The sequence below is a fragment of the Temnothorax longispinosus genome, chromosome 2 (genome assembly GCF_030848805.1).
Source record: "Temnothorax longispinosus isolate EJ_2023e chromosome 2, Tlon_JGU_v1, whole genome shotgun sequence".
Taxonomy (NCBI): Eukaryota; Metazoa; Arthropoda; class Insecta; order Hymenoptera; family Formicidae; genus Temnothorax; species Temnothorax longispinosus.
This window is the reverse complement of record NC_092359.1, coordinates 4,641,887-4,669,556: the sequence shown is the minus strand read 5'-3', so window position 1 is coordinate 4,669,556 and position 27,670 is coordinate 4,641,887. Positions and strand designations below refer to the sequence as shown.

The window sequence follows — 27,670 nt, the reverse complement described above, 5'->3', positions numbered from 1 at the left end:
TAGCTATCAATAGATTGTGATATATTTCATAAATAAAATAGTTACATTGTATTACAGCATACATTTTTTGATAAAAATGCATAAAAGGTTACACCTTTACTATTTAATTAATCCTACTTATTTAATCATCACTTAAATATGTTATAGAGGAGGTTCTTCTATAAGTAATTCTCCGTAAGAAAAAAGTAGGGGACGGCATTGGTTTAGAAGATATAACAAATTAAAGTTTTACAACTTTAATGCTTTTTCTTTGATATTATAAAGTAACATTTAGGAAGAGTGAAGTTTGTATACGTTTCATTTCTTAATTGTAGAGTAGATGTGGAAAAAGTTTTTGTTTACATTTACGAGATAGGTATATACATACTTGGTCATGAGTCATGAATATTTTGTCAATAATCGGTTTTATCTATATTTCTCGCATGACAATTCGTTAACAGCTTCGTGACGGGGGCCATAAGAAAGAATTATTGTAGGAAAATTTTCTAGCTTATTGAATAAGCTCTTATATAGAATTTCTTAATTGCAATATACATATGTAGTTTATTTTAGTTTTGATTTTAATTTATTTTAATTTTAATAAATTTTTGATTAGTTTTTTATTTTTTTTTATTTTAACATATTCTTTATTAAATATTAATCAATGAATATGAGGCAAAAATATATCCGTAATATAAGAGAATGTATTCATACGATTAAGTATCCATAGGATGATCACGAGAAATAGCGCCTTGACTATTGTATCAAGCCATTCCATTCTGAAACATTAAGGATATTGATGTGTTAAGTATTGTTTTAGTCTTGTAGTACTTAATATACTTAATATACCTAATAGGACTTAGGCTGCGTTCGGGGAGCGTGCTATATTACTTAGCGCTATTGCATCATTCTATCTTTATCGCTCATCGGTTGTAAAACAAGGATAGAATGAGAAAATAGCGCTAATAGCTCGCTCCCCGAACGCAGCCTTAAAATATTCATAAAATATTAATAAAATACTGAGAAGTAATCGAGTAGACTAGATATTGTAAAGTAAAACGGAAAATCTCAGAAATGATCGTTACGTAACTGTATCTGATTCACTTATAACAGATCAATTTAATTGCGAGGCATTTCCACGAGGAATATTGACATGAATTCGACGAACTTCGGAAATCCAAATGTGAGGAAAGGTCAAGATAAGCACTTCTCGAGACTGAGAATATCGATCACGCTGATTACGTTAATTATGATCGGTTGACGTAGATTCACGTCGTATTTTACAAGGAAAATTAACAGAATATTTAATAATGTCTGAGTCAGCGTCGAAGTATTATAACAGATAGATGATGCTAAGCTAGTGATAACAAGTGTCTAGCTCGTCGTGCATTATCACCGTTTTGTTTGAACTTTTTGGAAGCTATTTTTATGATGTAACATTGTAACAGTTTCTTTGCACCGGTATTCGCGAGCAGCTTGAAATAGAAGCTTTGTGTCTCCTTTACAGCTAATAAAACTTGATATTTTCGTTAGTTACAACCTCTCAAGTTATAAATATGGAAAACAAGCGTGAAATGCAAATCTTGCGATTGGTGACTTACGTCTATGTCTATATATGCAAATACCGCAGGTTGCGTAAATGCAATACAATTAAAATGCAAACGCATAATCATCAGTGAATGCTTCAAGAGTCTTAGCAATGTAAATGTATGTACAATTACATAAAAAAAGACCTAAGTTAAAAACACGCAATAATATACGTGTGGTGGCGAGAACGTCAAAACAGAGCAACTGTGCGCAGAGCAACTGTGTGCAGAATTATCTCAGCTATATTACAGTAATTGATAGATGATGTAGTTTCATTGTTTTGTATTTAATGCAGTTGAAATATATCAAACTTGGTGATTGTCGGAGCTTTGTAGTACAGCGAATAATGACAGCTAAAAGATAGAACAATAGTTAACGGATTAAAAAAAAAAGGATAAACGATACAGCTTTCTTATAAGAACAAGCTAATTACACACAAATTGAAACAGGATTTACATAAAATTACTTTCTTGAAGAAAGTGATATTGAGTACTTGCAATTTTTACAAATAAATCAATATAGAATAAAATTGTTTTTGCGAAAAAAGCGATTTGATACGTATATATCTTTATTTATTTTAGTTTTGTTCGTGTGGCAAACAACTCACTGCAATGGGTGCTTTCTATTTAGTGACACAAGTGTCATTTTGTCTTTGTTACTCATTGAATGCCAAGAAAGATAGAACGATGTTTATGTCGACTTGTTGTGTCCCTAAATGAAAAGCACCTACTATTTCCTACATTTATTTAATAATTTGCTCGTTTTTAATAATTTGCGTTGCTCTTTAAATGCATTCTTATATTTGTGTGCATTATTTTATCTATTATTTAAATTAATTATTGTTTTTGCACAATACTTATCACTTATTTCTATAGGTAAAATGTGAAAATAGATATTGGCTGATCGTACAGTTCAGTGATATATCTTTTTGAAATAATAACTATTTGAATTTGCGCAATAATCAAAGCGCTTTTGAAAACAATTAAATACACTTTCTTAAATAACTGTAATATTGTAACTTTAAAAATTTTTATTTTATTTTATTTATTTAGTAAATAACAGCCGTTTAATTTTAATAACTTCCCGATTGTCATTTTGTGTGAAAGTATTGATGTTTTTCGAAGTTGCTGTATGCAGAATTCTTAATTCGCGCCAGCCGTCATAATTCACGGGGTACGAGTGGGACCGAGTCTAATCTGATGCGTTTTCGTGGGTGAATTGCATAACAAACACAGTTATTCGTAATGGGACAACGTTTCAGAATATAGAAAATTGTACGATTTTACACATTCTGTTTAAATTTACGTCGGCATCGTTTTAAATATATCATATAGATACAGGGTAGTCGGCAGTCTGAAGACTAACAGCTGAAGATTTTTGCGCATGCCAAATGAAATTCTCGCATTCTTTTAGTGTCACACACAACTGGCAATAGCACATTCGCGTGACGTTTAGAATACATACATCGATCTTTCGCAAATTCAACCGAACCGAAAATACGTAACGTACCGATCAGTTTTGTATTCTTTCTCTGCAAATCGGCTCGATTGCCTACACGTGTAAGAATTTGTATTGTTCCTCAGGATAAAAAAAATGATTTGTTAATAATTATTCAAACAAACGCAGCAATTGATAGACGAAAAGTCAGTAAACATTTTGTTTTTCTGAGTAAAACTAAAATTAACGAGCTTCTAAATGTAGTTTGGCTGACGCTACAAGTTGCGAAAGCTTCCATCGGTTGTCGAGTTATGAATGTTTCTACATTACGACATTACGACCTAATTTCCAGCTAGCAACCGTGATCGACCAAACAGCGCTACGTGTACGCAACTTCGCGACATCACGTAGTGATGTCTTTTAACTTTTCATTTGCTTATTAATTTTCCTATTGCTCCGAATTACCTTTATTAACACGCAGTCTTGCTGCTATTTTAATTTCATATAAGGTAATTTTCTCGCCCCGCGTGCAGTGCATTTAACATTATTATGTCTGATTCTTAAACTTGTTGTGTTTGTTTGGTGTGATTTAAACTTTATAATATATGTGACCAATCTTCTACTTTTAATCGTTTGCAAAGACTTAGTGCTTCGAATAACATTTTGCGACGCAAAAACAGATTCGAAAATAACCAAGGAATCTGCAATTATGCAGTAAGACTCTATTTTCTATTCCTTACGATGCATCTTACCTTTTATAGTGACGTTTCGCAGTTTCTAAGTCATCCATGCTTTCATTGAGTAAGTAAAGTTTAGAACCTATAATGCCATTTCTGCAAATAAAAATTGCAATGTTGATGATAAAATAGAATTTTATCACATCATAATGTATAATTAAGTAAGTAGCACTCACTTAAAGAATGTTACTATATCGACGTCTTTATAAGGGTATTCAAAGTCTTTCTGATTACTGATATCATCAATTAGAGCGAGAAGTTTTGCATTTTTGAACTTCCATTGGTTTAGCAAAAAGTATGACAGTGCTTTGTTGGCAACATATATTTTTCTTTGCAATTTCAGCAAGCTAATAGCAAGGTAATATTAAACTTTATTAATTATTTAATTCGTATCTAGAAGAAAACTTACACACTTTTTACTTTACATATATCATAACTTAATTTTAGGGAATAAAATGTAATTCATAAACAATAAACATCTAAAAGATATCTTAAATCCTCAAATATTTATTAATTGCTTTTCTTGGAAAATATTTGATTCAATTAGTGCCTATTGTTGCCAAAATTAAAGTGTTAGTATAGGTAAGTAACCGCTTCCGCTAAAAATCTCGTTACGAAATAGTTGAATTTTATCGTCAAAATATCCGCATTCAAAAAATGTAATAATTATAGAACGTCTTACATAGTTTAATCAAATTTTGTATAATAAGTTCATATATATAAAAATAAAATAAATATTTGTATATTTCAATATATAAATCTTACATTGGACGTCTCCCGGACAGTTTTATCATTGTATCCAAGAAAACTGCTGGGATGATGTGCAAAAGCAAAAACAAAATAAAATAAACAGAATTGCTTTTTGTTACTGTTGTATGCGGTTTCCAAAGGACGTTGTCTAAAGGGACGTCCTTCGTGATACTAAGGCCTATCCGAACCATGTTTTGTACGTCTATATTTTTCATTTGATTTGATGAGCAGTTATACACGTCAGTCGTTTTATCTTTACTGAAGCATAAAACACGCTATAAATTTTAGTATAAATCGAATGCACGTAATACTTCTACTAACATTTCAGAAAATCATACACTATAAAGTAATATTTTATTACGAAAAGTCACAAACTTACGTTTTAATTCCACGTTTCCAAGCTATAGCTATCATTGCTTTAACGGCTGCGTCGACAGGCATGTAGTCACTCATGATGGAAGGGTCAGACAAGAGCACACGTAATATACCCTTGCCTCCACCAACCAACATCCCGACCGGGCCGTTCATATTGTCGATCCATCCTTTGATAGGGTCATGCGATGTCGATACAACTATAGAGGGCCTAATTATAGCAACTGGCAATGACTCGGAAAAATCGCTTATCACTTGTTCGGCCAGTCTTTTAGTAAAAGTATATGTGTTTGGCATGGTTCCCAAATATTTCGTTGTTAATATTCTAAGAAGATGTTCGTCGATGGATTCGGCGACTTTAATCATTTTCTTATAATCATATTCCGAGGGGTACAAAATCTCTTCCACAACAGGCTTATCAGTTTGTGTATACGTTGAACTAACGTGCAATAGAACCTTAAATCATTTATGCAGATAAAATATTAGGATATTATTTATTTTGAGAATTTATTTTAAAACAATAGGTCTTAATTTGTACGCTTCGCATTTGGCTGCTTTCACATAGCTAATTTTTACATTCCACAGTATTAAATGTTAAATTAAAATAAATTTTCTTTTTATTATAAACAGAGATTTTCTTATTTTACTGTCCTACGTTAACTAATTAATTGATGATAAAAAATTTTATTTATCCTAATTATTTCTGTTTATCTTATTATCTTATAGATTATGCGTATAGATTATATGAAATTTTCTCTTGGGCATAGTAAAGAGTTTAAAGCCTTTAACAATAAAATTGAATTTGTGTCTGCAACGATATAGATTTCTTTTATAATTTGTACACACATACAAAACATTTTTTTCAGTTAGTTGTTCAATTTTGTAAGTGTAAAGTTTCTTTACAACTTTCATTGAAATATATAGACAAACATATGGGATTATTAGTAAAGATTTTATTGTTTAAAAATATATTTTTATAATCACTTGCATAAAAATGTTACGAGAAATTTTATTTTAAACAAAATAGTAAAATCTTACCTTTAATTGTTTCATAGACTCAGCTAAGATGCAAACATCCCGTGTCGATCGCGTGTTGTTAAAGATCGCTTGTTTGAGCGGTTCATCAAATCTGACTGAAGCTGCAACGTGGAAAATTATGGACACTCTCTCGACCAAAATTGTCCGGTCAGAGGACAGCAATCCTAAGTTTTCAACAGCTACATTTCCAAGTATCGGAATAATCTTATCAAAAGCAGACGGTTGCTTGCTTCGTAGCAGGTCGAAAAGCTAAATTAATATCAATTATTAGAACGCATAATATATGTTGTATTTATATTGCAACTTCACTCAATTTTAATTTTAAAAAAATCGAATTAGGTATTAGAAAGGAAAATTTAAAAAATGAAGGGATTAACGTAGAAACATTGACCCAGTATAAAAAGAAAAAAATATTTTTTTGTTAGATTTTTTATCTTGATATAATTTATATCTTGATATTGAAAAAAGTTAATAACAACGTCTTTCTAAAAAACTATTTTAAATTACTTCACTGCATTTTCCATAAATTATTAACATGGTGAATGGTGAATCTAATTCGTCTGTATTTCCGATAACGCCGAAGTAAAAATTTCACTACTAGATACACATCTCGATAAAATATTACATAATACAATATAATAGAATTGTAAAATGTGCATAATAATACATTAATTACTTTCGACTACTATTGCAATATTAAACATATTTACAGAATTATAAACGTTATTTTTTGTATTTTACTGACGTCGGCCAGTGCTGGTCACCAGTGATCAGCATATATGGCATTAAATGTGATATTTAAGAAAAAACTGTTTTGAGCGAAACTATTGAAAGACTTTTTTAAGTTAACTCTTGTTTCTATAGGAAAAGGTATCTACTAATTTTGAAGAAGGACATTATCTCTTAAAATATTTCTACTAATCATAACTAAACGAATTATATATATGATTTAAGTTTCTGATTTGATTAAAGTTTTAAACATTTTTACAATTATAAGTCAACAAATTTTCTTTATCAATAATAATTTAATTATTGCGTAAACATGTATGTGTACTCTTATGTTGATCTTACCTTGTTGTTTAACATTTTTTTTAATCTATCGTTGACACTCAATCCTTTCTTGGGGCGTATCAGCACAAATATTTCTGCCACGTCAGGACATGATCGCAAAAGTTTTTCAATGAGAGCTTTGCCTAAAAACCCTGTTGCTCCGGTGACCAAGATTGAGCGGCCCGCGTAAAAAGTCGGAATATGCACATCTGCCGCGTTCTTTTCCATGTTCAAACGTAACAGAAGTAAAATCAACAAAGCATGTAAAAATAATGTGTACAACTACAGCCGAGATAGCAAATACGAGGTAGTGAAAAAAAACGTAAATGTTATCTGAAAATTGGCTTAAATAAATTTAAATCAAATAAATTTAATTTTTATTTGCAAGGCAACGAAAAGTAAAAGTCACAGCACTACGTCTTCGATGGACGGCGGAAACGTGAATGAGTTTGACAGAAATTGAAGTCAGGAAATGACGTAGAACTTATATTAATGATAATGACATTGAAGGTTGTAAAGGCAAGTTCCTCCATCCATATTAATACGTTGATCTGCATATATTGTGAACTACGTCGTTTTATAAACGATTGGAACAATGTTATAGATAACGATACGCGTGACACATATACGCATATAATTTCAAGTTTCTTCTTGTATTAAATATTATAAATACATAAACAATATACTCTCCTTCTGCATGCAAATTATATTTTATTTAATACATTCTAACATATAAATATGCATAATATTTAACATTAAAACTTATACCCTTTATTTCGAAAATACATACAATAAGGTGTCTACAAAGAAAAATATCTTTGGCATAAAAAAATTATTTTCCTACTGTAGACTATAAATTATATGATTAAAAATCATATTATAAATTGTTACATATGCAATATAGAAAAAATTAGCGATTTTACTGTGTATAACAACAGATCCATTTATATATTATCCACAGTATACCAATAGAGACCATACTCTTCATTATTTTAACAAATAGATAGACTCTAAAACAATAAAATTAATATATTATACATATTCTAATTGTTTCGATTATGCCTCATATACAATAAATTATGTTAATTCCATATCTTATACACAATATGTATAATATTAATACTATTATGTCAATAACTTTTGCTTCTTCTATTTTCTAAATTATTTACGTCATACATATCAACAGCAGTATATAATTTATGATTAATATATCTATAATTACTAAAAGCGTCTATTTTGCTGAGATAAAAAAGAAGATAAATCCTTAACTAAAGCTTCGAAGTTGTCAACATTTTCTAAAGTGTGATTATCAAAATTATAAATACAAGTTATACAGCTATTTTTTACATAATGAAATTGCTTTATCTGTTAGTGTTCGAGAAAAAAAAAACAAATATTTTACCTCTAGTATTATTGCACAACTCTTGATAGCCAATTTCAAATGTAACATAAATGTAAATATGCATAAACGATACCAAATACAGTAATATATAATATTTATACCTTTCCCTGTGTGCTCTGGCTGTATCCAATCGATTCATGTCTTCGTGAAGAAGAAATTTTTTGGCACCAATTGTACAATTTCTTTATATACAATCGTAAAATAAACATTTATTGGTTGTAAATTACCTCAATTTTAAATATATTTAGATATTTAGAATAAAAAATATAATATACTTACTTGTAATACTCCTCAGAATTGAAATCGGAATAATCGAAAGAAAACATATCCCAGTCTTCAGATGATATTGAGGACATCAAAGACAAACTATTTGTATTGCTGAATTTCCAATCATTACATGTGAAATATCCCAAGAAACGATTGACCACATACAGATTTCTCTGCAGTCGTACTAGACTAATTTACACATTATTTATTAATTCAAAACAATTCAGTTATAACGATACAATGTCAACTATACTACTAAATCTGTAGATTCCAAATTCGCAACAAGAAAAACGTAATAAAACAATTCCGTATATAATTTTTACAAATATATAGTTATACATAAAAATTTTATTTTAAAAAGTAATTTTATGTATCTATATGTAGAAAAAAGAACTGGATAAACAAATAAAGAGAGAGACAGAGAAAGAATATAGACAAAGTATTAACGTTAATTTATGACAAAAAAAATATATTTTTTCTAAAAGGAAGTATACTGTTTTAATTTGCATCTAAATGTTATCGATTTTATCAAATGTATGAATAATTTGCATTTGCTAAACTAGTTAAGTATTTGATTTTGACTTACAAAGGTCGACGTCCAGAAAAGTTCAAAATCATATCTATTAACATAGCTGGCAGGATATGCAATAATATAAATAATATATAGTACAGAGTAAAATTATCAGTTGTTGTTTGGCTAATAGTCCAGACAATTCCTTCCAAAGGCACCTCAGTTGCTATAGTATAGAACAATTCTATTATATTTTGATGTGTCATGGGTTTCGGGTTTATACAATTTAAAACGAAAGTAGAACCTGTAAAGCTAAAAACAAAAATATAAATTAATTAATAACTTAAATATAATTAAAAATTAAATATAATTAATAACATGTTTATAATTTACATAAAGTTTTGTAAGATCTGAATCAAGTTTCAATATTAAGACAAAAATTTGCGAAATTTTGAATTGTACGGTATACAAAATATTTATTAACAAATTTTAATTATTTAACATGTTTTGGCAAATTATTGAATTATGTTTTTAAAATGTAAATATGCAATAAAATTCTTTTTAAATTATTTAAAGAGTTCTTTAATCTTAATAATAAATTAAATAGAATCGATATAATATACATTCAACTTAGAGAAAAGGCCATTTACGGTCAAGACTGGATTTTGGTTGCCTAATAACATTATTCGCATAAATTTATGTACAATTTTTTTTTATGTAAAATAATGAACGAGATTGATTGTTGTAAAAAAAAAACAGAAAAAGTTATTTTTATATTCAATTGCATTTTATAGACGCATTCAATTTTGCAAAATTGCAAATGTAAAAATTAATATTATTATTCGATTTTTTAAAATATTCTATGTATAAAAGTATTAAGGTAAAGTCATCGAAAAATGAATACATTACGAGATATTTCAAAATTAAAACATTTTAGAAAATTCTTAACGAAAGAAAGTTTTATTATAATGTTTTGAGATATACAACTATTATCTCAAGAAAAAATCAAGTTTTATTTAAGAAATTAGTCGCCTTTGAAATTTCTTGAAAACGATGACATCTACGACATAACTCACATCGGAATTATGTATCCCCTTTCAAACCAAACAACTTTTGTTTGAAGAATCTTTTTCTATAATTAAAAATAAAAATAATTTTGGATTGGGTAAATTAAAATAACTCACCTTGTACAGGACATATTCTTAATCTTATTTTACAAGTAAAACATATCAGATAAATTTATTTCATATTATAAAAATAGGCATTTAAAATCTTTTGGATGTAATTATTTTAATGCACAGTAGAAAAAATGTATAGTTATAAAGAATTGAAGTAGGTAGAAATTTTCACTAATATTGAGTAAATGTTATATCTTTGAATAATTTTCTAGTATGAATATTGCATAAGTTACATCCATCTTATAGGCTATAGTTACTTATAGGCTCGTTAGCGCGCGACTAAGAATTCCTCTTTGAATTTAACAAAATAGATTGAGTAAGATTCATAGGATCATATTATAAACATGAATTGTGATGCAGTTTCAAATTAAAAAAAAAACTCATAAATGCATGCACATATGTGTACGTTGATGATCATACGTAGTCAATCCAATCTTCCAAGATACGACTAATATAGCTTTGATGACAATGTCTACTGGAACTACATCTTCATTCAGATATTTATTACAATAGCCTACTCGTAGTATTCCTTTTCCGGCACCAATATACATTCCTATTGGCCCATAAACGTTATCTATCCATCCTGGCATTGGTTCTTTTAGCGATGGCATCACTAAAATAAAATATATAAGATATATTTGTTTATTAGTGTTAAATTACTACTTAATTCTTCTAATATTGTTAAACTATTTCTTGCCAATATATTATTAACTAAAATAATGAAAGTCGTCTCAAAGCCCTCTAAACATATTTTTAAATCTTGTTCAGTGTAATTTCTCATAATAAATATCAGCAAATTTATTTACCTCTATTATAAGCAAAAATATGGTTTAACAATATATTTGACTAACTATATTACATAAATGCAAAAATTAAAGTAAATACGATTCTAAAATATATAGTAAAATTTAAAATATGTATATATTTATTGTTTGCTACGTCTACTGTTCTGATACTTAGAAGAAAGGTTACGTACCTATGGACGGTCTTACAATCGCGCACGGTAAGGAAAAAGAATATTCCTGTATTATACTCTCTGCTAGGTTTTTCGAAAAATTATACGTATTGGGAGCGTAATCCAAATATCTATATATAATTACAACGTGAATAAAAAAATAGTTCAAAGGAGATTAATTATTCTAGTATATATTCAACTATTTGCAGTTTGTAATCACGATTTCTATTTTCAACTTACTTAGCTGTAAAAATGTTCAAAGTATGCTCATCTAATGACTCGGCCACATCTATCGTCTTCTGCCAATCAGCTATAGGTGGGTACACTTTTTCTTCGATAAATGGATTGTTTACGTTTGTGTATGCTGTACTGACATATACTAATGCCTTTAATAGATATTAAAAATTTATTTGAAAATTGTAAGTATTTATAAAAAATTTTTTTTAATGTGTAAAGGTTTGTATAAAAAGAATAATTAATTTATATATAAGTACCACTAATATTCTAATCAGATTTACGTATACCCACATTCTCCTAAATTTATTTTATTTAAATTATTATATTAAACTTAAAGAATACGCTATAATAAGTACTTAGAAGAAATGATTAAAATATGAATTGTTGCGCAAGACATTATCTAAAGTATACCATGTGATACAATGCATTACTCATAAATACAAATCCACACTCTTATTTTTTTTTTTTTAGTAAAAATTACTTACTTTTAAATTCTTCATACTTTGAGCCAAAATACAAATATCTCTCGTTGCTCTAGTATTGGCAAATATGGCGTTTTTTAAAGTGTCATTAAATCTCACACTTGCCGCTCCATGTATTATTATAGACACTCTTTCAATCAACATTTGTCTGTCTGCTGCCGACAAACCTAATCCCTTCTCTCTGATATCGCCAGAAATCGGAACTAATTTTTCAAAATTAAAAGGTCGTTCTTCGCGCAATTTGTCAAATAACTTAAATAGAAGAAACGTTATAATTTATAAAATCGATTTATTATAATAATTGCAATAATTTCTATGGTATTTATTTTTATTTTATTTTAAATGCATTTCTATATTCTATTACATACTATTTACAAAGTGTTAATATCAGAAACAACTTCCGTTAATGACTTAGAAAAATATTCGTTTTTATCATACGTTAAAATGTGATGTAGTATATTAAAGATCTTAACAATCTTAAAGAACCGCGTTATTACAAAATTTTTTTTTTTATATCAAACTTACCGGCATGTTTAACATTTTTTCGAGTCTCTCGTTAATATTTAGTCCTTTCTTTGGACGTATTAACAGAAATATTTTACGCACATCTGGACAAGACCGCAATACTTTTTCGGCAAACACTTTACCCAGAAATCCTGTCGCACCTGTCAAAAATATACTTTGTCCGGCGTAAAATGCAGGAATTGACTTGGCTGGATCCATGTCTGTCATCATCTTCTTAAAATCTTATTTTTAAAACAAAGCAAATATATGAGCAATCTTATAACAACTTAGCAACACAACGCAAAACAAAGGTATTGAAACATTTCAAATCGTTGTCGCTTTTATTACGTCTATAAAATTGCAGGTAACGTTGTTGATATAAATGTTTATAATTATTTATGCACTATGCTAGAACCAGGAAATGATGTGCAATATAAAGTTGAAAGAGCAAACATACATTATACGGAATAATATGCGTCTGCTTCATGATATAGCATAAAAGATATAATGCAATAACACATTGCATTATATTTTTATTATATAATACATTACAGAAATGAGATAGTTGTAAACATTCATGTATGTTGTAACATAATTTATACAATAATATTCTATTTTTGGGCACTATTGTAACAGCATGTTTGCTGTTCTTGCATTAATTTATTTAAATCAATCGAAATATGTTGTTTATAGAAATAAAAATTATATTCACATTTTTGTCTATTAATTTGTTTTAGTATGTCTTCTTCTCATATTATTGATTACAGTTTTGACTACTGATCATCGAGAATGGACTACCAAACACTACCAACAAAACGAATAATAATGGTTGTTACTAAATTTTTAATAGTGGAGGGGGGCAGCTACACACAGCTTGTTTTAACTACATGAATGGAGTGCGACACAGAGAGGTAATTCTGTTCTCATAACCTAGTTTATACATTTTTAAACGTCACCTAGAAACATTATTTTCTTTATTTTTGTATTATTGTACTGTATTTTGTATTGCCATATAATGCATCTAAGATTTATTACCATGTAATATATCTAAGATTTATTATTATATAATGTCTGACATTTAGAATAATATTATTGTATATATAATCTTGTAATTTATTATCCATGTTACCTATATAAATGTACTTTGTTGTTATTATATTGAAAGAAAAAACATAAAAAAGATACATAGAAAGATACTTAATTTTAATAGTACTTAATATTCTGTATCGTTTTACTATTATTATTTAGTTTTAATCTTTTAGAAATATCGTTTAGATTAACGGCAGAAGCATGTCTTGTTATATTCCTATTCATCTTTTATTTAGACCCAAAAAATATAAAATTACATTTATTGTTGCTCTCTTATTTAATATTTTTCAATTTATACAAATACGTAGAACATTATAAATGCAATATAAAATATCGCAACTAACAATAAAATACTGGACGTTTTACTTTACAGGTATCAGTTGTTGCACACGTTTTACATATAAATTTTATTAAAATAAAGGATAATTATATCGTTTGATCGATTTAGCCTAAATAACCTCCAGAGATTGAAACAATGGCTAAAAAAGCACGCAAAGCGTTGGAGAAAGAGCAAGCGGCATCTGCGGCCGCTGAAGCTGAAAGACTTAGGTAAGGCTTTTTACAATTAATTACAGAAAAAATTAAATTAAGTTTGATTATTTAAATTATATAGTCCAAAAATATAATGCAATAAAATAATTAACACAGAAGTTAATAATCAATAATTATTTTTTAAATTTACACTTAATGTAATAGAGTAATATAATTGGTATGGTGGTAGCTTTTCAAATAACTAGAGAACAAAAACAATTTTTGATTGTTTATTTTGTTAATTTTTCTTTATATTAATACATAATACATTTAATACAAAATATCGATCAACTTATTTTTATTCATTAAGAGATTTATTTAAATTAATGATATCAATAATGTGTGTTGATACATGAAAATATTTACGTACATTATACTGTAAGCTTTTACTAACATATTAATAAAATGTTCTTAATAAAGGTTGCAGATGATTAAAGATATGCAAGAAGAGATTCGATTGGAAAAGTACAATACGGAGAGACAAATACTGCTCGAAGAACAAGAAGCAGCGATGCGAAAAGTTCAATTGGAAGAGACATTGTGCGTGCTTCACGATTACAAAAATGCATTTAGAAAATATTTAGCTGCTGCCGAAGAAGAGGAAAATGTAAGTATTACCTTCTTCTCTCTCTTTCGCATATTTATAATAAATAAATATATGAAGTGTTTATGTGCTATACATTTTTTTTATGTCGTTAATATATGTATATAGTGAATTTATTAATAGTTTTGTAACCATTTATTAAATCATTTTTTGAACAACAAAAATTGAATTAAGCCTGAATTATAAGATTTATTAAACAGGTTATTGCACATAACTCACGTAAAGTCATAAGACTTTCAATTACAAAGAAACAATTATTTTCAGTGGACTAGATATATGACTTGCGATGGATTGCCAGACCCTGGCAGTTTATCCGAAATGAATACCTTTATGTTTTTGTGGTCAATGGAAGACGAGAAAGTTAATATGAACAAATTTATTACAAAATACAATATTATCATCTATGTACGTAAATTTTAAATAATTAAATCAATCAGTAGTTCTGATATAATTAAATACAGACAATTGTTAATTTGTAAAAGTGTAATAAACAGGTGGATATATTTACATTTGATACGTCATAATCAATTCAATAAATAGAGGTAGTAATTATAACGTCTTTATTTTTACCTATCATAAAAATAACAATTAAATATTTTCCTTCACAGTTGTTGACAAAACTCAACGAAATAATACGATTCTCTTTAACCAGCTCACCAGATTATATAATTGAATGTAAGATGGTAAGCAATAATATTCGATCAACTTACTATACATATACTATACTTACACACGTAAAAAGATTAAAGTTAAACATTTAACAGATCAGACAACGATTTCGTGATAAGCTTCAAGAATGGATAGACGCGGCGTGTTATTCACTTTTGCGTCAGATAGAAAGGGATATGGTCCGCGAGAGCATAAAAACGGCGAGATACACTAAAATTTCCGATCAAATCAGTTGTTGCATTTGGGCTTTAATAAAATTGCCTATTCCACTTAAACAAGTCACCGAAAAAGATCGGTACGTATTAACATTTAATGATTTTACATATATTATGTGTCATATATATATATATATATATATATATATATATATATATATATATATATATATAACATATATAATATGAATGGATCTGTTTCTTGTGACATATTATATATTATATGTGCCATATTAACTTAATTCGTTAGATGTTGACTTGTAACAATTATTATCGTTGCATTATTTTGACAGAAAACCTATTGAAGTTCACTTTGAAGAAATAGAGTTGACTGTTAAAATGCCCATAGACATAGATTGCTATTGTATGGCGATACGTGCATTATGGGTAAAGTATGACCATTACTCTGATTCCGCGACCTCATACGTCATGCCAAAACTACCAGAGGAATATGAGAGCATGTATTCCATAGGTACAACCTACAATCTTTTTTATAAATTTTATTCATTTATTAGTTTGGATAAAAACTAAAATTATTTTTTACGCTAAGTTAAGAAGTGATATTGTAAAATTAATAGATATAATAGTGAAATTATAAAATTTGAAAAACTTGTCAAAAGAAAATGGTCAACGAATTAAGATATAATTAACAAAAAATATAAGTTAACAAAAATAACAAATTATAATTTATAAAAATAACAATGAACAGGTTTCACCGGTTTTTTTGAATAATATCACATGTCCACATCATATATATGTAACGTGTAACATATGAAAACGTGTTGTATAAAAGTATTATACTATGTAGAAATGTAAATATATTATAGATATTTACGTTTCTAAGAAGAAATGCGAGTGTTTTAGAGTTCTTTATTCTTGTGCACGCTTCAGATTTTTTCATCTATTGTCAAAACGAGTATAATACAAAATTGAAAATACGAGAGGAGCAGGTCGATGGCCGTCGTCTTCGAATGGAGGAAAAGAAAGCTATACTTGAGAGAATGGAGAATCCGCCAGTCCCACTCCCTACGAAGCCCGAAAGAAAAGGGAAACAGCCAAAGAAGCCGGGTATTCAAGGAGCGAAACGTCCGGAACCAGAACAGGAACCAGAAAAATTACCGTATCTACCTACACCAGATGAGATAATTCTACAAAGAGAAGGTAAAAATTGCAATTGCAATAGGTGGTTGATATACTTATTGAAATTTTGAATTCTTAATTTCAATATACACATTGAGAAGACAGTAATTAAAAATATGTTAAAATGAATTACTTCCTATGTTATATTTAGTATCCCATAACATTGTCAATATAAATATAATAAGAACGGAAGGAATAAAAAGGAGAAACTAACACATTTTTAAGACAATTTTTTCTGTTGATATGGGTTGGAACATTTAAACGTTCAACTTTGTGACAATCAATTCTTTGCTGTACTAATTTATTTAATGTTATTGATTGCTTATTATATTTTATCTTAAAAAAATTGAAATTATTATAACAGTGAAGCTATATCGTCGAGAATAATATTGTTTTCTATTCTTTCAGATGAAACGCGAAAGGAAATTAAAAAATTATTATTCACGCGCTGCGAAAAGACGGAAATAAATTTGCGAAAATACAGAATACTCGGTGGTGCATTACACATTGATTTAGTTTATCAACCGCCGCAACCCAAGGACATGAGAAGAGATATTACGCTCACCACTTGTGAGCAATAATTATTTTAACTACAGTAACTTATAATGACTTATATCATGTAATGTTTTGTCTTTGAATGTTAACATTATCTTCTTTGCAGTGCAAATTCCTAAAGAACTGAAATCCGTACCGTTTTTCAAGCCGTATAAGGCGCCGCCTCCGGCACCCGATTCTGAAAGAACACCGGAAGTAATCGAAGCTGAAATGAAAGCTTTGGAGGCCGCAATGGAGGCATTGGCTTTAGTAACTTTAAAGTACATTTTTTTTAAATAAGTTAATTACAATAAAAAATCGGATGCAATAATAGCAAAATATAAGTCCAAAATTATCACTATATTAAAATAAGAAAATTAAAAAATAAACAGTTTTAGCGAAAATATAACAAATACGACATAACCAAGATATAATGCAGTATAACGAGTCATAATTATGTATAATTTGGAATAGAATACGTGTTAAGTAATAAAAACTGTATACTACATTCCGTTATTATAATCAAATATTTTTTATCTCAGTTGTATCTCATACTTATGCCAAATCACGTTTCAATGATTACTTCTTTACAGGCTTCCCAGTTCTATTATTTGGTTTGAACCGCCATTAGTGGCACATTGGATACCTGAGAGGAAAATATGGTCTACGCAGGATGTGCACGATATCAAGTACAACGAGGAGAAGCAAACTATGACGTTTAGAACCGGCAGATTAGGCGTCCACGGTCTCGCTACTTTTAAGTTTATTAACATTCCCTTTCAAAGTTGGGAACTTAAACCTGAAATTGGTAGAAATGCACGCGGTGGGATTGTGCTCAATGTGTCCGCTGCTATCGTTCAAGCAGAATTCGTAGTCAGGGTAGGTTATACTATTCTTTAGATTGCTGATAAAATTCACAAGTGGGGGTCGGCTAGATATGTAACATTCAAATTTCGTGCGAATGATGGACGTATAAGAGACAAACAGTTTAAATATTGACTGATATAAAAGACAATGCGAAATATTAATGTTCTTTCATAAATGTAAAGAATATTACAATCAAGGGTAAAAACGGCCACTGACGAGCAACAACGAATATTATAATTCAAACATAATATATTAACAAATGTTGGAATTATGTTTGAATTATAATATTTGTTGTTGCTCGTCAGTGGCCGTTTTTACCTTTGATTGTTATATACACACACGACCTTATTATTTGTAAAGAATATTGTTTCATGAAGGTGTACTTCTTTATTTAACTTATTTTATGAAATCTATATAGAACATTCTTTTGTTTTCGTAGGAGGACTTGGTTTGCTTAAATTCGCTGGCTGGTGGTATGTCAACGGCGCTTAAAGAGATTATTGGAGAATACATGAAGCTGCATATTTTGATTGAAGTAAAAATTTGTCATTTTTTCCAAATGGTCTTGAATTGTTTCTACAATAATGCAAAAAGTTTCAATAAATGAATTACTGGCATCACTTTTATAAAATTAAGAGATATTTAAATAGAAAATAGTGATTCTTTATTAAGATAATACCTTATTTTCTCGCAGAAAATGCGCGACGCTGGATGCGATCTATTTCCAGAGCGAGATGCCTTCAGCTATGTGAAAGCTCTTCCGGTGAAGCATCCGGTAACTGAGAGACATCTACGAGAATGTATGGCTCTACTTTGTACAGCATATACATTCTCCTGGTCCCGCTGGAATGCTAGTCGAAATTCCAGAGAAATTGTGATACAATCCAGAGAACTCCATGGATGCGTCGCAAAAGAGGTAGAGCATTTAATTAGTTTTATTGAGAAATAATACAATAATGCGCTAGAAACTAGTTGCAACGTCACTTAAAATTAATAACAGCTTTAGTTTTGTTTTTTATTTACTTCTTGTTTTTTAACTGACATTAAAAAGAGAAAATATTGTCACATACAAGAGAATATATGTACGTGCTTATTCAAAAAATTAAGTATTAGTGCCAAATAGTGAAGCCTAAATGTAAAAATATTTTAAATTTTTTACTAAAATATTACATTTCTATATGGACATATATAAATCTCAATATTCTTATAGCGAACGAATTTAACTCTTTTGATAACTCCCTTGCGAACGATGACAGTATCCTGCACCGAAGTGAGCTCGGAATTTTCCAATGTACCGTTAGATGGTGAGAATTTGAAGGTAACACAAGATTTTTAAAATATCAAAGAATAATCAATTATCAGTTACTAATAATTTACTTTAACAATTTAATAGATGTAAATATATGCATGTAAAACAGCAGAAACTACTTTTTAAGCATAAATATATATATTACCTTATAAATATTTCCAAAAATTTTACAAGGAGACGATATATAGAAAAATAGTTAATAAAAGTTAATGTAAATTTATTATTTAGCTGTATAGCATGTAAACTTTCTAAGAAATATTACGATATTACATATACAAGAATATAAAGTTTGTAATATTCCTTGTAATATTCCTTGAAATAATAAACGAGAGAAATAAATGTAGGGATAATTAAATAAATATATATAATATATATAAAATAACTTGAAAATGTTTTTTTAATAGTTTTATGCTGATCTATATCAATTGGCACTACATAATGCCGGAATTAAAAGCCGTATATTGATGAAAAACGTCTCCTTCAAACTTGTCAATACTGTCGCAGAACTTCTAGGTCGTACTAATGTAATCAATATGTCATCCTAAGAATTAATTTCAAGAGAAACGAATAAATGATATCTTCCAGTATATGTGTTTATAGACTTGTATCAAATTTCATTAAATGTAATTTTTACATTAAATCGACATTTATTCTTCGTTTGCTCGGAGATTGACCCTACGACTTGTAGATTTATAAGGTTTGCTGTTATTGAGCGTATGTGTTTGTCACTTTATTGTAAATATTACTATTTTCTATCATATATTTATAATAAATTATATAATGTAGTTATGCTATGTATTAGATATATCTCTATTTGCCACGTTCTTTATCATGTTTCAACTCAACATATGTATGAAGACTGCAGATTTATCTATAGGGACGTCCTTCATGATACTCTAAGGCTTATATGCGAACAATATTCTGTGCGTCTACAGTCTTCATTTGATTCGATAAGTAGTTATAGACGTCAATCGTTTTATCCTCACTGAAGCATAAAATACGCTATAAATTTTAGTATAAATCAAATGTACGTAATACTTCTACTAACATTTCAGAAAATCATACAATAAAAAGTAATATATTATTACGAAAGTCAAACTTACATTTTAATTCCACGTTTCCAAGTTATATAGCTATCATTGCTTTAAACGGCTGTGTCGACAGGCATGTAATCAGAAATAATGCAAGATATCTGAAAATCGGCTTAAATAAATTCAAATAAAATTAATTTAATTTTTATTTGCAAGGTACAAAACATAAAAGTCACAGCACTTTGTCTTCGATACACGGCGAAAACGTGAATGAGTTTGAGAAATTGAATACAGGAAATGACATAGAACTTATCTTAATGATAATGACATTGAAGGTTGAAAGAGCAAGTTCCTCCATCCATATTAATACGTTTATCTGCATATATTGTGAACTACGTCTTTTTATAAACGATTGGAACAATTGTTATAGTATACGCATATAATTTCGAGTTTCTTCTTGTATTAAACATTAGAAATACATTAACAATATACCTATACTCTACTTCTACATCCAAATAATATTTTATTTAATACATTTTAACATATAAATATGCATAATATTTATCATTAAAACTTATACCTTTTATTTTGAAAATACATACAACAAGGTGTCTACAAAGAAAAATATCTTTAGCATAAAGAAATTATTTTCCTACTGTAGCCTATAAATTATACGTTTAATTATTATATTATAAATTGTTACATATGCAATATAGACAAATCAGCGATTTTATTGTGTATAACAACAGATCCATTTATATATTATCCACAGTATACCGATAGAGACCATACTCTTCATTATTTTAACAAATAGATAGACTCTAAAACAATAAAATTAATATATTATACATTTTAATTATTTTGATTATGTCTTGTACACAATAAATTATGTTAATTCCATATCTTATACAATATGTAGTAATACTATTATGTTAATAACTTTTGTTTCTTCTATTTTCTAAATTATTTACGTTATACATATCAATAGCAGTATGTAATTTATATGATTAATATATCTATAATTATTAAAAGCGTCTATTTTGCTGAGATAAAAAAGAAGATAAATCCTTAACTAAAGCTTCGAAGTTGTCAGCATTTTCTAAAGTGTGATTATCAAAATTATAAATACAAGTTATACAGCTATTTTTTACATAATGGAATTGCTTTATCTGTTAGTGTTCAAAAAAAGAAAACCAAATATTTTACCTCTAGTATTATTACACAACACTTGATATGATAGCCAATTTCAAAAATGTCACATAAATGTAAATATGCATAAACGATACCAAGTAATACATAATATTTATACCTTTCCCTGTGTGCTCTGGCTGTATCCAATCGATTCATGTCTTCGTGAAGAAGAAATTTTTTGGCACCAATTATACAATTTCTTTATATACAATCGTAAAATAAACATTTATTGGTTGTAAATTACCTCAATTTTAAATATATTTAGATATTTAGAATAAAAAATATAATATACTTACTTGTAATACTCCTTAGAATTAAAATCGGAATAATCGAAAGAAAACATATTCCAGTCATCAGGTGATATTGAGGACATCAGAGCCAAACTATTTACATTGCTGAATTTCCATTCGTTACATCCATAATATCCCAAGGCTCGATTGACCACATACAGTTTTCTCTGCAGCCGTATGACACTAATTTGCACAATTATTTATTAACTCAAAATGATTTAGTTATAAGAATACATTGTCAATTATACTACTAAATTTGTAGATTCAAAATTTGCAATAAGAAAAACGTAATAATACAAAAATTTATTAGATACATTTTTTTACAAAAAATATATTTATATATACATTTTTTTTCTAAAAAAATAATTTTATTTATTTATATGTAGAAAAAAAACTGATAAACAAATAAAGAGAAAGTTAGATATAGAGAAAGAATATAATATCAAAATATTTAAGATTAATTTATGGTTAAAGAAATATTTTTTTTTTATACAGAAAGTATTATACTATTTCAATTTGCGGAGTATCTAAATTTTATCGATTGAATCAAATGTATGAATAATTTGCATTCTCTAAATTAGTTAAGTATTTGATTTTGACTTACATAGGTCGACGTCCAGAGAATTTTAAAATCATATCTATTAACATAGCTGGCAAGATATGCAATAAAATAGTTAATATATAATACAGAGTAAAATTATCAGTTATTGTTTGGCTAATAGTCCAGACCATTCCTTCCACAGGCACTTCAGTTAATATAGGTCTACACAACTTTATAACGTTTTGATGTGTCATGGGTGTTTGGCTTGTACAATTTAAAACAAATGTGAAACCTGCTGTAAAACTAAAAGCAAACAAAAATATAAATTAATTAATAAATTAAATATAATTAATAACATATTTATAATTTACATAAAGTTTTGTAAGTTCTGAATCAAGTTTCAGAATTAAGACAAAATTTATGACATTATAAATTGTGCAATATATAAAATATTATTAACAAATTTTAATCATTTAACATGTTTTGGCAAATTATTGAATCATTATGTTTTTATAATGTAAATATGTAATAAAACTCTTATTACATTTTTTAAAAAATTCTTTATTTTAATAATAAGTGAAATAGGATCGATATAATTAATTATTTTAATGCACAGTAGAGAAAAATGTAATGACGATATATAGTAAAAAATAATAATACTGAGTAAATGTTATATCTTTGAATAATTATTTAGTATGAATATCTGCATTCATCTTATTATAGGCACTTATAGGCTCGTTAGCACGCGACTAAACATTCCTCTTTAAATTTAACAAAATAGATTGAATAAGATTTATATAGGATATTCTAAACATGAATTGTGATGTAGTGCAAATAAAAAAAGCTTTTATATATTCGTAATTTAATAAAATCATAAATGCATGCATATATGTGTACGTTGACGGTCATACGTAGTCAATCCAAGCTTCCAAGAGACGACTAATATAGCTTTAGTGACAATGTCCACTGGTACTGTATCTTCAACAGTATATTTATTAAAATATCCTACTCGTATTATTCCTTTTCCGCCACCAATAGCAAGTCCTATTGGCCCATAAACGTTATCTATCCATCCTGGCATTGGTTCTTTTAGCGATGGATACACTAAAATATTTGTCTATTAGTGTTAGATTACTACTTATAATTCTCCTAATATTATTAAACTATTTTCTGCTAATACATTATTAACCGAAATAATAAGAGGAAAAATCTTAAAGCCCTATAAATATATTTTTAACTCTTGTTCAGCGTAATTTCTCTTAACAATTATCAACAAATTTATTAATCTATTATAAGCATTAATATGGTTTAACAATATATTTGACTAACTATAGGTATTACATAAATGCAAAAATTAAAATAAATACGTTTCTAAAATATATAGTAAAATTTAAAATATGTATATATTTATTCTTTGCTACGTCTACTGTTCTCATCATTTTCACAAGAAATTATACTGTATCGAATACTTTATTTTGAGATACTGATGTAACACGAAATAACGAACATACAAGTATTTAGCATACGCACAATAACACGTTAAAAAAAGCAAAAATTTTGTTTTATATATAATACTTAGAAGAAAGACTACGTACCCATAGACGGTCTTACAATCGCGCAAGGTAAGGAGGAAGAATATTCCTGTATTACACTCTCTGCTAGGTTTTTCGAAAAAGTATACGTGTTGGGAACGTAATCTAAACATCTGTACATAATTTTGTGTATACAGAATTAAGAATATAAATATCATTACAAGTACGACGTCAATAAAGAAATAGTTCAAAAGTGACTAATATATTCAACAATTAACTTGCAGTTTGTAATCATGATTCCCGTTTGCAACTTACTTAGCTGTAAAAATGTTCAAAGTATGCTCATCTAATGACTCGGCCACATCTATCATCTTCTGCCAATCAGCTATAGGTGGGTACACTTTTTCTTCGATGAATGGATTGTTTACGTGTGTGAATGCTGTACTGACATATACTAATGCCTTTAATAGATATTAAAAATTTATTTGAAAATTGTAAGTATTTATAAAAAATTTTCTTTAATGTGTAAAGGTTTGTATAAAAAGAATAATAATTAATTTATATAAGTACCTCTAATATTTTAATCAGACTTACGTATACCCACATTCTCCTAAATTTATTTCATTTAAATTATTATATTAAACTTAAAGAATACGCTATAATAAGTACTTAGAAGAAATGATTAAAATATGAATTGTTGCGCAAGACATTATCTAAAGTATACCATGTGATACAATGCATTATTCATAAATACAAATCTACACTCTCTGTTATTTTCTTTTTTGAATAAAAATTACTTACTCTTAAATTTTTCATACTTTGAGCTAAAATGCAAATATCTCTCGTTGCTCTAGTATTGGCAAGTATGGCGTTTTTTAAAGTGTCATTAAATCTCACACTTGCCGCTCCATGTATTATTATAGACACTCTTTTAATCAACATTTGTCTGTCTGCTGCCGACAAACCTAATCCCTTCTCTCTGATATCGCCAGAAATTGGAACTAATTTTTTAAAATTAAAAGGTCGTTCTTCGCGCAATTTGTCAAATAACTAAAATAGAAGAACGTTATTATTTATAAAATCGATTTATTATGATAATTGCAATAATTTCCAAGATATTTTCAACAAATTACAATAGAATGATAAAAAGTATAATAGCATTTAAGAACATTTTATTTTAAATACATTTCTATACTTTATTACATACTATTTACAAAGTGTTAATGTCAAAAACAACTAATAATGACGTTACTACAACGTTTAAAAAAATATTCATTTTATCATACGTTTAAATGTGACGTAATATATTAAAGATTTGAAAAATTTTAATTAATAAAGTGCGTTATAAAGTTTCTCTTTTTATATCAAACTTACCGGCATGTTTAAAATTTTTTCGAGTCTTTCGTTAATATTTAATCCTTTTTTTGAACGTATTAACAGAAATATTTCACGAACATCTGGACAAGACCGCAATACTTTTTCGACAAACACTTTACCCAAAAATCCTGTCGCACCTGTTAAAAGTATACTTTGTCCGGTGTAAAATGCAGGGATCGACTTGGCTGGATCCATTGTCATCATCTTCTTAAAATCTTATTTTTTAAACAAAACAAATATGAGCAATATTATAACAACTTAGCATCAACACAACGCAAAACAAAGGTATTGAAACATTTCAAATCGTTGTCGCTTTTATTACGTCTATAAAATTGCAGGTAACGTTGATATAAGTGTCTATTATGCACTATGCTAGAACCAGAAAATGATGTGCAATCAGTGCAATTATAAGGTGGAAAACGTCGAAACGGCGAAAGAGAGAGAGGGGAGCAGGAGGAGAGAGAGAGAGAAAGCTCTACAACTAAAATAAATAAATTTTAAATTGATAATCAACGGAAATGATAGAAAGAAGTGATAAACAATTTGCGCAATATTCGAAGTATTAATCGCATGGATTTTGCCATAATTTTGGTAAATTTAATTACTCAAGATGACTATATAACATCTTAAGCGTTCTTTCAATATATATCGTCAATAAATAAACAATTTCGCCTATGTGACAATTAGTAAAGTTTTCAGAAGATACAAAGAATTATTCCAAAAATGAAATATGCAACAAATATCTAAATGTAACTTATTTAATAAATATTAAAACTTATCTGTAAATAATATGTGGCCAAAAACCTAGTCAATCTAAACCTCGTAGAATGGTGATACGAAGAAAGTGCATTTGCAGAAAAATATCATATAGGCGATATTGTTTATTCACTGACAATATGTACATATACAGATGTAGGGTGTCATTTTAATCTTTCCACGCAATTATCTTCCGAACTATTTGTTGTTTGAAAAAATATTTTAAATAGAACTTACTCTGTTTTATAGAAGACAATCTACAGTTGGAACAGGGCAAATAATAAAGAGCAATGCAAGAGACAACGGTTGAGAATTTACATCAATAAATCCAAATTAAATTAATTTAATTTTTATTAACACAATACACACAAGAAATTTTATTAACACAAGAAACACAACATAAATGTCACAGTATCGTATAGCACAGTCTTTGATACACGTCAAATATATATACAAAGCGAGACCGCACCGTGGATCTTTTAGGCGTACAGGAAATGACGGAAATCTAATGACAATGACATATTTGAAAGTTCAAAGAGCACATCCTTCCATATACTTCGATCTACATATATTGCAAATTTAGTTCTTTTCGTAAACGATTACAATAGTGTTGCAGACAACTTATTATTGCGCAAGCGCATAACTGTAAGTCTTATTTTGTGTTATATAGGGTGTCTTTAAAGTCTGACCCAGCCCCCTGGTTCTCAGAATTGGCTTTAGATGTGAAAAAACGTTTCAGACAAAATCCCGAGTGGAAATTTAACCTCGCCGGCATTCAGTCATCAACTAGCCAATATTGCTAGTCTTATATTGCCCCTGTCCATCAGTAATGTTTAATGTAACGCTTAGAAGTTCTAGATACTCGACAAATATATTGTCTCATAGCGACCTTAGAAAAACTGTCTAGTAATAATCAGCTAGCCTGGGCTAGATTAAAAAAATATATAGAAAAATTAATTTTTAATTTTTTTATTGTTACATTTTTGCTAGATAAAGTTTTGTTACAACATTATATTAAATTTTGTAATTTAAAATTTCCATTTACCGAAGGGATTCGCGAACTTGGTAGTGTTGTCGGGCGCCGCTGCTGATGGGTGACAGTCGTTCACTCTGTCCACTACGCTATTGAGAGTAATAATTCAGTTTAAATTCTCCTTATATATTATAACGTAATATAAAATATGAACCTGAATTTTTTTTAAATTGCTAAAGAATATTTAATACCTTAAATGCTCAATACTGTCTATATAAATACAAATATGTTAAACAATTAAAATTTAAACTCTATGTAAAAATATTGTTCAGAAAAGATTGCCGAAGATTTAATAATTCTCAAAATCACATTTCTAATATATAATAGAATGATAGTTATGAAAAAACTATTCACAAGAATGACATAACTGTTCAAATGCTAACAAATTTTTAATTGGTATAATAGTGGCTAGACAATGGCTGGCTAATTTTTTGAAAGTTTCCATCTATTCTAATATTTACCGTGCAGGGGCTAG

General features: G+C 28.3%; 3 protein-coding genes across 3 annotated transcripts; 1 reads left to right on the top strand and 2 right to left on the bottom strand.

The window, feature by feature from the left end:
• LOC139809119 (uncharacterized) lies at positions 1-26,600 on the bottom strand. The gene is made up of 18 exons (XM_071771791.1): positions 26,400-26,600; positions 25,404-25,621; positions 24,831-25,079; positions 24,345-24,490; positions 24,093-24,202; positions 10,729-10,921; positions 9,206-9,442; positions 8,632-8,808; positions 8,454-8,534; positions 7,874-7,960; positions 7,741-7,750; positions 6,972-7,232; positions 5,901-6,149; positions 4,870-5,318; positions 4,506-4,748; positions 3,917-4,087; positions 3,756-3,836; positions 1-758 (listed from the first exon to the last, which is right to left on the bottom strand). Exons 2-18 carry the CDS (start codon positions 25,608-25,610, stop codon positions 641-643), a joined length of 3,069 nt encoding a protein of 1,022 aa, XP_071627892.1. The 5' UTR covers positions 25,611-25,621; positions 26,400-26,600; the 3' UTR covers positions 1-640.
• On the bottom strand, positions 11,262-12,841 carry LOC139808855 (fatty acyl-CoA reductase 1-like). The gene is made up of 4 exons (XM_071771322.1): positions 12,508-12,841; positions 11,986-12,234; positions 11,504-11,649; positions 11,262-11,394 (listed from the first exon to the last, which is right to left on the bottom strand). The coding sequence occupies exons 1-4, from the start codon at positions 12,715-12,717 to the stop codon at positions 11,277-11,279; spliced, it is 723 nt and encodes a 240-aa protein (XP_071627423.1). The 5' UTR covers positions 12,718-12,841; the 3' UTR covers positions 11,262-11,276.
• Positions 13,242-20,031, top strand: LOC139808843 (dynein axonemal intermediate chain 7 homolog). Its single transcript, XM_071771287.1, has 15 exons — positions 13,242-13,397; positions 13,949-14,124; positions 14,527-14,713; positions 14,975-15,115; positions 15,319-15,393; positions 15,475-15,674; positions 15,888-16,066; positions 16,486-16,755; positions 17,143-17,304; positions 17,396-17,549; positions 17,862-18,147; positions 18,575-18,670; positions 18,830-19,051; positions 19,346-19,453; positions 19,849-20,031. Exons 2-15 carry the CDS (start codon positions 14,051-14,053, stop codon positions 19,987-19,989), a joined length of 2,295 nt encoding a protein of 764 aa, XP_071627388.1. The 5' UTR covers positions 13,242-13,397; positions 13,949-14,050; the 3' UTR covers positions 19,990-20,031.
• Positions 26,601-27,670: the final 1,070 nt, after the last annotated feature.

Excerpts from the sequence above, each read along its gene's own strand:
- LOC139809119 (XM_071771791.1), bottom strand. The coding sequence starts at position 25,610 with ATGATGACAATGGATCCAGCCAAGTCGATCCCTGCATTTTACACCGGA. Across the intron at positions 8,809-9,205 it reads TTTTCTGGACGTCGACCTTT|TCTAGTACGACTGCAGAGAA; the intron begins GTAAGTCAAAAT and ends TGTGTAAATTAG. Across the intron at positions 759-3,755 it reads GCGAAACGTCACTATAAAAG|AATGGAATGGCTTGATACAA; the intron begins GTAAGATGCATC and ends TTAATGTTTCAG.
- LOC139808843 (XM_071771287.1), top strand. The coding sequence starts at position 14,051 with ATGGCTAAAAAAGCACGCAAAGCGTTGGAGAAAGAGCAAGCGGCATCT. Across the intron at positions 15,675-15,887 it reads CAAGTCACCGAAAAAGATCG|AAAACCTATTGAAGTTCACT; the intron begins GTACGTATTAAC and ends TTATTTTGACAG. Across the intron at positions 17,305-17,395 it reads AGATATTACGCTCACCACTT|TGCAAATTCCTAAAGAACTG; the intron begins GTGAGCAATAAT and ends TCTTCTTTGCAG.
- LOC139808855 (XM_071771322.1), bottom strand. The coding sequence starts at position 12,717 with ATGATGACAGACATGGATCCAGCCAAGTCAATTCCTGCATTTTACGCC. Across the intron at positions 11,650-11,985 it reads AAAGTATGAAGAATTTAAAA|GCATTAGTATATGTCAGTAC; the intron begins GTAAGTAATTTT and ends TATCTATTAAAG. Across the intron at positions 11,395-11,503 it reads TTGAACATTTTTACAGCTAA|ATATTTGGATTACGCTCCCA; the intron begins GTAAGTTGAAAA and ends AATTATATATAG.